The sequence below is a fragment of the Anopheles maculipalpis genome, chromosome 3RL (genome assembly GCF_943734695.1).
Source record: "Anopheles maculipalpis chromosome 3RL, idAnoMacuDA_375_x, whole genome shotgun sequence".
Lineage (NCBI taxonomy): Eukaryota > Metazoa > Arthropoda > Insecta > Diptera > Culicidae > Anopheles > Anopheles maculipalpis.
Genome location: NC_064872.1, coordinates 60,063,547 through 60,075,569, shown reverse-complemented (window position 1 = coordinate 60,075,569; position 12,023 = coordinate 60,063,547). Strand labels below are relative to the sequence as shown.

The following is a 12,023-nucleotide window of genomic DNA, read 5'->3' as shown; positions in this document are numbered from 1 at the left end:
TTAGTAGAAAGTAAAAAAAAAAAACGTGTGCCGTATCCCCCTTTTTGTACCATCCTGAGATCTGTGTTATAGGTTGCGCGGTTGCGCTTTAAAATTATATCAGAAGAACTAGAGAATGTTAATGCTTTTTGTTGATTTTTTTTTTGGTTTTGAAGATCTTCTTTCTATTTCGAGAGGTTCTTTGTGCGGAAGGATGCTAGTCTAGAAAATATATTATATTTTTTCTATTTGGTTTTTATTTTTATCACAATTTTCTCTTTTATCACAACACACACACACATACACTCATACAGACGAGCTTAAAGATGGCTCCCCTGCAGAAATAACAACAAAAAACTCAACTTAAAATATACCTCAACTATACCTATGTGTATATCTAACCCGACCCTGTACCACCCCCCTCTTTCCCGGTGATACATAATACCGGTCATCCCTATTGACAAAATCTGCCTATTAAGGCAATTTTGCCAATAAGGATTTAAAACTATATCAATTTAACGCCTATCAAGCGTGTTACTCATCGTACGACATTCGGAAAAAATTATTCCACATACCTAGCCGGCAGCCGGCGGTCACATACATATATCCGGCCTTTTAAGAAGTCAATTAGACGACACAATTTGTAGACAAAAATTCGTCACGTCCGTATGCATCGCAAATCACCATCCATTGAGCGTTTCGAACGTATTGCACACAAAATTGGCAAAAAAAAGAAAACGTTATCCAATCATACAGGAATGCGAATCTTCCAGTTAATATGTATGTTCTGTTCTTCATGCTCTACTCGACTGCGAATTGGTTTGTGCGGGTAATCACTCTAAAAATGGTACAGTCGAACAAAGCTTGAAGCGCGAAGCACACAAAACTTACGAGGGCCGAAGGCAAATCCCCCCCCCCCCCCCCCCCCCCAGGGATTGTTGTGGTGATTCCCCGTTGTGGACGTGTTATGACAATAATTAGCGTGGAAAAGTATAAGATTGAATACAGTGACTAAAACCGACTGGGTGGAGTGGAGAGAAAAAAAACCTGTAAGTAGAAACATATAACCTACTATGAAGAAATGACAAGTTCCGAGCATTATTATTATACATCGCCAGCCAAACTAGCAGTAACAGCAGTAAATGTCCATAATCTTTCATGTTAAATTGGAAAGACAGAACAAACGCAAAAGAAATTCATTAACACGATGTATCTATTTACAAATTGCAGCATTATTCAATTAAAATATATGCAAATGTTGAGGAAATCATAAAACAGCAGGACTCCACAAATCCGCACAACAAAAATCCAAATCTCAATGTTCCGACTGTTCGTGTTCGTGCACGAACTTGGGAAGTAGAAAAAAAAACGCAAAAACGTATTAAATAAAATTTAAAACATGCGCACACTACACACAAACTACGTGAAATATTAACAAAAATTGCAAAAGAAAAGTTAAATAATAATTTGTAATTGTTGAAAGGAGGAAAAAAACCGTAGATCAGGTGTAACAGCAAATATGGAAAACAAGATTTAAAAACAATCACAATGGAAAGGAATGTTGTGCAGAAGAATAAAAAAGAGAAAGCGGATGGTTATACTGATTCTATATATATATACACATATTATACAATTTACATCGTTGTTAGTAGTTGTTGCGATAAGCGTGAAAAATGCAGTTGCAACTGCTCTTATGATATACAAACACACACATGAATGCTAAACGTATTGAATGCTTATACATTTCTTGTAATGCTTATCATATTTAAAAGCTACATCAAATGTGTTGCAAGCCGATTTAAACGGAAAAAACATCATGCACTATTAAGTAAATGTAAACTAATAAATTTTAACCAGCTTATCATTTGATATTGTATTTTTTTTTTTGAATAGCATAACTTACAAAACTTTGCATTCTACACTGTTGCAACGTGCACAGTCCTTATCCCTTTGAGGCAAAATGAAGCTTCCACGCGCGCAAAATCGTTTATCGATCAAATACATATAATCGTAGATTATTGAAGCAAAAAGCATACCAAGTTGTTAAATTGTTCTAAACTGTGACGCTTTGAAATTTACTGGTTGGCAAACAAAGACACTCAACTTATATTGCCCTTAAGGGCATATGTGTGTGTATGTTTCATTGCAAACGTTTACATATACATATATATATGGCAAGGTATATACACTGTATCTTATAAAACCCTGTTCAATAAATGTAGAAATTGAAAATGAATCATAGTAGCCTTAGTAAAAGTTCTTGTGTCAAAGCGGGCTAGGACAAAACAGACGTTCATTACGGTAAAGTTCTACGCACAGCGATGGAAGAGTCTGCTACGAGTCGTTCCAAAACTCACCGAGTCCGCAAGCTGACCAGACGTGGAACGTCCAACATATTAAGTGAACTACAAGTGCATCAGATAACCGAGCTGCGAGAACTGTTCAATCTTATCGACACAAACCGTACCGGTGTCATCGAAAGGGAAAATCTGCGCGCCATGTTAACTGTTTGGATGGGTTGCGCTCCGACCGAGAAGGAACTGGACACCATGCTGAACGATGCCTGTGGTGTTCCGCTGAATTTTACGCTTTTTCTAACCCTATTCGCCAAACATCTGAAGGACGTAGATACGCCGGATACGATTAGAAGTGCCTTCCAGTGTATGGATACCGGAAACGTTGGGTCAGTTGACGAAAACGAGCTGCGTGTTTGGCTAACCACAAAAGGTGATCAGCGTTTGTCGAGCGAGGAAGTGAATGAAATCTTTTCCCGTATGGAACGAAAAGATGGTCGACTGGAGTACGATGCGTTCGATAAAATTTTCCAGAGTAAGCCGGATCAAGGTTAAGTGTGTTGTTTTGGGAATATAGCTGGGACACAGTTGAAGTAATCTCAGTAAAATAATAGTTAAGTAGAAAAACCGCCTGCTTATGGTGTCATTGTAATGCGAGCCAAAAGCTTCACTCTCTATTTCAAGTTCAATTTCGCCACTTGTGAGTCAGAATTGCGCCAGAAAAGTGGGTCTACAGTCGTTTTTGTACTCATCGAACCGGCAAATGGCCGTAGTTTGTGTCGACTACCGATAAATCTTCGAACGGATCTCAAACATTACCCAGCGAACCGTGGTGCCACTTATGCTGGTTTCACCTGGTTTCCAAAAATCCGACCCGATGGTGGTACAAGAGTTCAACAAGCGCTCTGCTTACTACCTAGCTACTCGTTGTGATTGATATTTACAATTTAAACATCTCTATTCCTCCTTCAATGTTCATCGCCTTCATTTACCGCCGTTACGCATCGTAGCTGATGCGACTTCTCCGATTCCGGCGATCGTTACCAATGCGCATATTCAGTGGGATTTCGGATCAAGACGCTTCATGCTGATGCTGCTACTGCTGCTGGAGACTAGAGGCATGAGCAGTGTTATTGCTAATAGAGGAGAAATGGATGCGCGATTGCGCGGGGTACACTCAGTACTCAGCGACCAGAGTTTCGACTGGCAATGAAAAGAAAACGAAAGCGCATCGAACCGCAAGATCGCGCGGCATGGATAAGGGTAAGTGTAACGCGCATGGAAGAAAGTAAAACGATTCGACGCTAGAAAGAGCTGCCCGCAAGATACGGAGACGGTGGTGAGTCAACACAACATATCGCCTAAGAAAAAGTGAATTTGGCATTGGAATGTAGCTTTCCTTGTGATAAATACTATTTTGTTTTTCTTCCGGATAAACCGCATATTAGAAGCGTAAACGATAAACAAACTGTTTTAGTACAGCTTGGTTGGGAGTTGTTTTATTTATGGAAAAAACGTACTCCAACAACAAGACATGCGTTTCGTCGTTTGGGAAGAGGTAAATTGCTTTGATAATGATAGCCGATCATCGATCAACGAGACAACACAATAATCATTAAACGCTATGCATCAAGCTGCCTAACTTCCTTACGATCAACAACATCTCCGGGGCTGTGTTTTGCTTCCGATCACGTGCAATGCAGTTTATTCGTCCCTTTTTCCGCGTGATGGGAGAGTTAATTTTTTTTGCACTTTCACTACTCAAACAGCTGATCGCGTACAAGTTTAGGTTTTGAACCGTTCATTCAAACGGTATGTTCTGTAGTTGCGCAATATTGCAGCAAACCTTCACACGTAATGCAGTTGGAAGATGGAAAAGTGATTGGAATAAGAGAAACAAATTACTTGAACTAGGTACTATCGTTTCAGTGTTCCGTATTTTACAAAGAGCTCTTTTTATCCTCATCACGTGTTCCAGCCATGTATCCTTTCTGCATTGACTACCGTCAGGATATCAGCATCACCAAACAGCCCAGCTAGCTCGTGGTTCCTTCTCCTTCGCCACACGCCCTGCACGCACACACTGCCAAAGATAATCCTTAGCACCTACCGCTCAAAAATGGCGAGTGCATTGGCGTCCTCCGTCAGCATAGTCCAAGACTCTTACACGAAGAGATGTATCGACAGTGTACGATATGTCGAGTATTTCGTGTGTTGTTGGAGTCTTCTGGATCGCAGGAGTTTGTGGAGTCCGTAGTAGCCACGATTCCCCTGAACATTGCGGCTTCGGATTTCGCTGCCGAAGTTACGATCGTACCAAGGTAGCAGAACTCCTCTACCACCTCGAGATCGTCTGCGTCAACTGATCAATAGCATGTTAGACACTCTTCTTGCAATTCACCCCGTCCATAATGGCCCTCAACATTTTACCGGCTTCCCACTACTGCATGGTGTTCTGTTCAGTTCGATCTATGATATCGTAGGCCGCCTTGGAGACATTGAATAGCCGATGAAAAGGGATCTGGTGCTGTCAGCATTCCTGAAGGATCCTCTGCAGAGTAAAGGTTTGATTGGTAGTCGATTTGGTTCCTTCGAATTTCAACGAATTTCAATCTGTCCGCAGAAAGTCTGCAGAATAATATTTTGGCGAGGCTAGAAAGTAGAGCTCCTAATACGGACCCATCTTGAACAGTTCAGCAACTAGCCTATTTCTACCAGCTGACTTGTTACATTTCAATTGTTTCATGCCACTTATGATATTTTTGATGCCACAATGGGCTAGCGGGTGCGACTCTCCTCTGTTTCCTGTGGCTGGTTCGGTTAAGGTGATTGTCGGAGTAGCACTGTTTATAAATCACAAAAAAATTTACCTATACCCAAAGGTAAATAACCTTCCCAATCACGTAACGAAAACGCCTAAAATAATGTATACCTCAGTTCATTATCAACAAACTTATCACTTCTTCATCAAAAGAACCGTGCATATCAATGAGCGCTTTGTACCGGTTTATAGACGCATTTGAATGTGGGTTTCCTGCACATGGATGGTATCACCCTCACCCATATCGCGAGGATCGTGATAATAACCCGATCGTCGAGTGTCGAGGAGTAGTAGCTATTGCATAAATGTAGCTAAAAAGCTTCCTCAGAGAAACCCTTCTCCCAGCTGTTCCGGGACAAGAAAACCGAAAAACATGCTCCAAAGCAACATAACAAAAACAAACCTTTATTTGTTGGTTAGTGCCGAATGCTTCTCGCTGTAAAGGTGGGAGTCCCGATTTCGCCCCACCACCGTCTAGCCGAAAACGCGAAAACACGAACGACTTTGGTTGATTGCAAAAGTGAAAAGTGAAATGCGCCGCCGACGACGACGACTAGCGCAATATGCTCCGCCATGAGTGTAGCGGAGAACCCACGCCGTCTCAGTGAAGTCATCGCTGTCCTGGGTGAGATGCTGGGTAGGGGAAAAGCAACCTTTTGCCTAGGCGCCGGTATTACCACATATTGCGGACGTACCGGAATTCACTCCATGGCACAGTCGCACAGTCGCTGCTCGGGAACGGTGAAGTCAACATGGCATCCGGTCGCGAACGTGTTGCACGAAAGTGGGTTAGTGTGGTCAAACGACGAGAAGGTTGCGGGATGCGTGGTTTGATCACTTTGGTGCAGTGTGCCGTGTTGCTACTGATCGTACCCGATCGTACTAGCGCCATCAGCTATCGGAAGGACACGGGGTAAGTAAGCAGTGGTCAGGAGTGTAACGTGATGTAACGTAATGTTCCCGCGCTTAGATTCGCCACCGATGGGATGGATCAGTTCGTGTTCCGGGAGCCTGCAACGAGCGTGAGCGATCCATCTTCTACGAATCAGTTTACTCCCATGTACTCCACACACATTGACCCCTCGTCACAGGTGAAGCGTTCCGGAAGAGTCCGTTTTGCCGATACTTCCGACACGCCTCCGTTTAACGGCGGCGTGAAAAGTAACTTCTTCGGGACAGGATCTGTAGTTAGCGGATCGTCCCCGGTTGGTTCACCATTTGCTCATCGAGATCGTGATAGTGATCAGTTCTATACCGTTGGAGCCTCGATCCAGTTTGCGGGTAGCGGTGGAGATACAATCACTCCTCCACCACCACTTCCTCCCGCAGACAACCAGCAGAAACCGAAAAGGAGGAAAAACAAGTACAAGTATGTGGCGAACGATAAGATATACAATGCAGGTGAACAGGGTCCGGATCAGGGTCAATTCTCTCCGTATGCTGCGTACGGATCAGATCAACAGCGATATTCGTCCCCGTTGCAGGGAAATTATCTAACACCGAATGGAGCTCGTCCTGTCCAAGGTGGACAGTTTGATAGTAATTATCCCGAGCTACAAAAGCAACAGTATCCATTTAGTATAGGAACACAATACCCTGGCAGTAACTACTACAACACTCAACAACAACCAGTGGCTGGGGCTGGTGGTGGACCTTATAATCCTTACCAGTACCAATACCCAGGAACGTATGCTTCAGATGCGGCATATCCAAATCCTTACCAACAAGGATATTATCCTGCACAACAACCCCAATCGCCAGTTGGTTCAACTGGATTTGGTCAACCTCCCAATGCGCAAAGTATTCTCGGGGTACTACAGAGCATCTTTAACTTTGCACCCGGTACGTTCGGAACCTTCCCACCATCGCCGACACGGCCCGGAAGTGCTTATGCGAGTCCTCCGGGACCAGCGGCTGGATTTGGTGGTGTCGGTGGACAACTTCGGCAAGCACTGGACAACATATCGGAAAATGATGAACTTCAGTGCGTCCCGAAGCTTATCTGCATGATGTCACGCAGTTCCAGTGGGCAAGGCTTTAGTAGTTACGTGAACCGAGGACTCCTTTCAACGTAAGTGTACACACATCTGACTCCTAGGACAGGACATACATTTTTTGAACAATGATTTCTGTCTTGCAGAATTCTTAGTGCTGTTCCGGATAGTTCACCATGGTTAAAGTTTTCGAGAGCAGCTCTGCTGGGTTACGGAATCGGTGCAAACAGCTGTGACGCTTACTATCCCAAATGTCCCAAGGATGAAATGCAGATCCTGTACTACCTGAACAATCATCGGGGAGGCTTTTTCCGGTTCTTCAACAACGGTGAGCAAGGTCAGTATCCACAGCAGCAGCAATACGGATAAAGGCGTAACAAGTTCAGTGATGGGACGATGACGACTACGACGATGTGCCAATGTGGTTGGATAGGGGGCAATATTGTTACTCCCCAAACGCAATACTATTTATTGTGCGTGTGTGCAGCACTTGCTACAGAAACACGTGTACCTTTTTGTGTAAATACCCCGGAAAAATATCGTCAAAACCCCTGTAAATCTAGTGTAACTAATGAACCGTAGCCTACTGTGTTGTGTGTGTGTGTGTGGGAAAGTGATCGGTGGATGAACAGCCCGTGTGGGAAAGTTGGTTGCTTCGTTATCTACACACACGGTTCCAATTTAAACGCAGTAACATGCGGTGTGAACATCTTCGGCGTATTCAACCGTTCTTCAACATAAGTTTATGCAATCGATTAACGAAGATGATGTTTTAAAAGCTATTTAACTGTTTGATATTTGACAATCAATGGCCCAGTGTGGAAGTTAAAAATATGAAGAAATAAATGTAAATTAATTATTAACAAACTACGATCATACGTGTATATCAATATGGTGAAATTTATATAATTTTTTAAACCTCTTGCCAAATCTCAACTCGGCAATTTTTAAACCCATGGACGACCACTTTTTGACACTTTCGCAGCAAAAGTTGAAGCTACCATTTCGGGAATCTCCCCGATTTTGTCGATGAAATGAAATGAAGAAAGAAAAAACTCACCTGCGGAGGAGGACACAACAGCTCGTTGTTTACTTTCATCGACCTCATCTTAGCGCGACACCCGGTAAACACTTTTCGGTATACCGCACACGCCCGATGACGCATCTCTCTCCCCTTCCACGTGGTTGTGTCGGATTATTGGCTTCACGGGCATGAGTTATTCAATCCCCCAAGCGGACGTAATATTGTACAAGCTCTTCCGAAATGCGCCAACCTGAGCACCAGGAAGTCCTGCCAACGGTGTGCAGAGAGCAAAAGGACAATAATGTTGTGTGGTTGTTATTATCGGGCCCAATCAGCAAGGTTGTTACTGTGCAATATTGCTGTGCACCACCAACGACACTGGGGAAGTAGGTGAGGTTATTAGATGATCGGAATGTGTTACTTCCCTCGGTCGGTGCAACCAGGTGAACCGGATGAGAGCAAACATGGAAGATAATAAACATCAATTACCTGTGGCACCCGGACTAAATGTGGAGCGTCTGTTCGACCCGGCGGTTGATTGCTGTTTGGAGAAGGAAGTTATAACATCTATCTTCTGTTGCGTAGAGGTCGGGATCCGTTACGTACGTTGGTGTGGGGTATCAGATGTCGCTGGTAAATTCATGACCGCCGACCGCCATTTTGGTGTAACGGATAGTGTGGAAGATATTTTAAAAGGACATGCATTTCTTAAGAGAAAAAACACTACTGCGAAAAGTAAACGATACAGTCAATCCTGTTAAAACACATTTAATCCCTTCACAAACTCGTCATATACGGGAGGATTGTTTCAATGCGAGAAATTAATTAAATCTGTGTGAAAATATAATTTTGAAGTAAATATTGCTCAAATAAGACCCCTTCCCACGAAAAGGCGCTTATTCTTCGATGACGAAATATATGAGATCCTTTCGACAGTTAGGTCTGGGACGGACCTCAACTATGATAGATGAGACCTATTATACGAAAAGTTCCTTCAGAAGACGTGGTCCTTTGGACACCAAGGACACTTGAATGTGGAAGTACGACTATTCAACTCTCAAATTCTTTTAGGATTACCGTCCTGCTTGGTCACGTCAGCTGTCTAATTATTTACTAGACTAGCTGTTACTATGTATTGGATATAGTTCATTTCTAGCTACGGAGGATCGGGTCGGGATGGGATTTGAATCCTGGTCCTGCCGTGCGAAATTCGACGCCGTTATCACCCTACCACCGGGCCACCCCATGGCGCGGATTATATATGACATAAAATAATTTAAAAAAGTAATTCTAAAATAAACGACTGAATTCATGAAAATATTTGCTAACTATTCATTGCCTTTCAGTATCATTTTAGTTGCTTTGGCGAGGGAAGAATTGGTTGTATTAATATGAAAGAACTTATTGCGCATGTCCCAGCATCCTTCCAGGATGCTGATACACCGAGTAGAATATAAAAGCAGCGACTATGATGCTCTGTTGCGTTCAGTTGTGTACGTTAACTTTACTTAAATAGTTATCGCCGTCCTATCTCTGTACACTTTACTAACCGACAACTTCAAGTAAGTGCGGTGTGTGAGATTGTTTAGCACTAGTTTAAATGCCACTTTACCTGTGATTACAGGTACTCAGGAAGATGTAGTTGCCATCAGCACTGAAAAAACGATCCCAATGAAAACAACGGAGGACGAAGTTGCTGGTAGTTCTTCAGATGAAGAACAAACAAACTCACCAGAATCCAAACAACCACCGGATGGCAAAGCGGGAAGTACCTTTGGCAGCTTCAGCTCGTTTCTTAGCAACGCCATTGGACATGATGTGCGGTGCTGTTCATCCTTCGACGGATTTGTCCATCGCTGTATGTATCGGCCAGTGGATGGTGCAGCTCTCGGTGTAGCACGCGTACTCTTCGGACTGGCCATGCTAATCGACATCCCGGAAGAACGTGGTGGTGGAGATTTGGATCTACGCTGGGGTGAACCGCGTGACTGCCGATTCCCGCTCATCCATTCGATGGTACCACCAACGCTACCTAAGATGGGCATTATTTACGGCTTAATGTGGCTCGGTGCGGCAGGTATTATGGTAGGCTATCGGTACCGTGTTTCAGTGGCGATTTTTACCGGAACATACTGGTACGTTTTTCTGCTGGATAAAAGCGCCTGGAACAATCACAGCTACTTGTACGGGTTGTTGGGGACGATCTTCCTGTTTATCGATGCGCATCGATGCTGGTAAGCGAGAAGATGAGAAACGGAAAATAAGTTCTTCTGATTAAATGTGAACCATCTTTCATTGCAGGTCGATTGATGCTTGGAAAAATCCACCCGTAGACCAGACCGTCCCCTTCTGGAATTACTTCATACTCAAGTTTCAGTTCTTTGTGCTTTACTTTGTGGCCGGTTTGAAGAAGCTGTCCCGCGAATGGTTGTCCGGGTATGCGATGACAAATCTCAGCTATCACTGGGTGTTTTTCCCTTTCCGTGCATTGCTCGGGCCAAAGCTTACCGATCTGCTGATTGTGCATTGGTTTGGATGCATCTTCGATACGACGGTAGTGTTTTTCCTGGTCTACGGTCCAACACGAAAGCTGGCCACCCTTTTCGCTAGTGCATTTCATTTGATGAACTCTCGGCTCTTCCATATTGGGATGTTTCCCTGGGTGTGTCTATCGCAACTTCCCTTATACTACAGTTTTAGCTGGCCAAGGAGACTTTTTCGCTATGGAAACAGCACACCACTATCTCCAGGCTGTGAGCATACCGAACAGGACATAAAAAAACACAGAAAACACCATCATCGCCGAAAGTGGAAAATGCTGGCCATGTTGACGTATTGTGCCCTCCAACTCTTTCTACCCTACTCACACTTCCTTACGAAAGGATACAACAATTGGACCAACGGATTGTACGGCTACTCGTGGGACATGATGGTACACGCCTGGGACACAATTATGATCGGCATCCGGGTTGTGGATCGCCACGACCCAGAACGCATACATTATGTTGAACCGTTCGCTTTTGTTGATAATGATCGGTGGACAAAGCATGCCGACATGGCCGTTCAATTTGCACGCTGTATTGAACGAAACATTCAGCAGGAAAATCCAAGGATTCGGACCCCAACGGCAGTGGCAAACCCAAATGTATCCATCTACTTCGACATTTGGTGCAGTATGAACGGACGTTTTCAGCAGCGCATATTCGACCCTAATGTAGACATTCTCCAGGCACCGTGGTCACCATTCGAACCGGTCGGATGGGTACTTCCGTTGCTACATCAGTTCAGTGGTTTGCGCGACACGTTGATCGTTCGGCAAACGGATGAGGTGCTTAGCTGGAGCAATCATTCCGATGTACTTTTCATAGCTGACTTTCCCGGGCTGACGCTACGTAACTACGTTAACGAAGATCTGTACAACGTTTCATTGACCGTTTTAAAGGGCACCGTGCGATATGAAGCATCCTTGGACGAAGACGTCGCGAAAAGTTCGGAAATTCTCCAGCCAGGACAGAGTGCTTCACTACCAGCGGGAACGTTTCACTCTATTGAAACAATTGGTCAGCAACCATCCTGCTACATGTACACGTACGTAAACCGCACCAAGGAACTGGAGGCCATTCGAAACGGAGCGGAAGTGAAATCGACCCCAGCAATGCTTCCGCTCGGCGATGAGTTGTTTCATCGTTGGGAGAACTTTGTCCGATTTCTGCAGCATGTTGGAAATTCGTTGCTGTATGAGGTGTACGGTGTCCCGATGCCTAGACGCTTGAAGGAACTCGTAGCGGATGGATAAAACAGTTTGCTGATCAAGTTGGTGGAAAACTCGCGTGCTATAGGTGTTGTGAAAATACGGGGACGAGATAACGATGTGATTTTGTTTCGCAATTATTCTATACCGCGCATAAGCT

General features: G+C 44.0%; 4 protein-coding genes across 9 annotated transcripts in view; 3 read left to right on the top strand and 1 right to left on the bottom strand.

Annotated features, from left to right (window-relative positions):
• Positions 1–12,023, bottom strand: part of LOC126561502 (2-oxoglutarate dehydrogenase complex component E1) — a 189,470-nt gene that overhangs the window by 145,183 nt on the left and 32,264 nt on the right. The window lies entirely within an intron of this gene.
• LOC126560851 (myosin regulatory light chain RLC-A-like) lies at positions 2,301–2,828 on the top strand. Its single transcript, XM_050216800.1, has one exon. It carries the CDS (start codon positions 2,301–2,303, stop codon positions 2,826–2,828), a length of 528 nt encoding a protein of 175 aa, XP_050072757.1.
• On the top strand, positions 5,668–7,457 carry LOC126560850 (uncharacterized). Its single transcript, XM_050216799.1, has 4 exons — positions 5,668–5,731; positions 5,812–6,007; positions 6,065–7,165; positions 7,235–7,457. Exons 1-4 carry the CDS (start codon positions 5,668–5,670, stop codon positions 7,455–7,457), a joined length of 1,584 nt encoding a protein of 527 aa, XP_050072756.1.
• LOC126561778 (vitamin K-dependent gamma-carboxylase) lies at positions 9,784–11,908 on the top strand. The gene is made up of 2 exons (XM_050218096.1): positions 9,784–10,346; positions 10,414–11,908. The coding sequence occupies exons 1-2, from the start codon at positions 9,784–9,786 to the stop codon at positions 11,906–11,908; spliced, it is 2,058 nt and encodes a 685-aa protein (XP_050074053.1).

What these genes read in the sequence shown, in the direction of transcription:
- LOC126560850 (XM_050216799.1), top strand. Translation starts at nt 5,668, where the DNA reads ATGAGTGTAGCGGAGAACCCACGCCGTCTCAGTGAAGTCATCGCTGTC. An exon ending in TGTCCTGGGTGAGATGCTGG is followed by an intron (nt 5,732 to 5,811) that starts GTAGGGGAAAAG and finishes TCCATGGCACAG; the next exon opens with TCGCACAGTCGCTGCTCGGG. An exon ending in AGCTATCGGAAGGACACGGG is followed by an intron (nt 6,008 to 6,064) that starts GTAAGTAAGCAG and finishes TCCCGCGCTTAG; the next exon opens with ATTCGCCACCGATGGGATGG.
- LOC126561778 (XM_050218096.1), top strand. Translation starts at nt 9,784, where the DNA reads ATGAAAACAACGGAGGACGAAGTTGCTGGTAGTTCTTCAGATGAAGAA. An exon ending in ATCGATGCGCATCGATGCTG is followed by an intron (nt 10,347 to 10,413) that starts GTAAGCGAGAAG and finishes CTTTCATTGCAG; the next exon opens with GTCGATTGATGCTTGGAAAA.
- LOC126560851 (XM_050216800.1), top strand. Translation starts at nt 2,301, where the DNA reads ATGGAAGAGTCTGCTACGAGTCGTTCCAAAACTCACCGAGTCCGCAAG.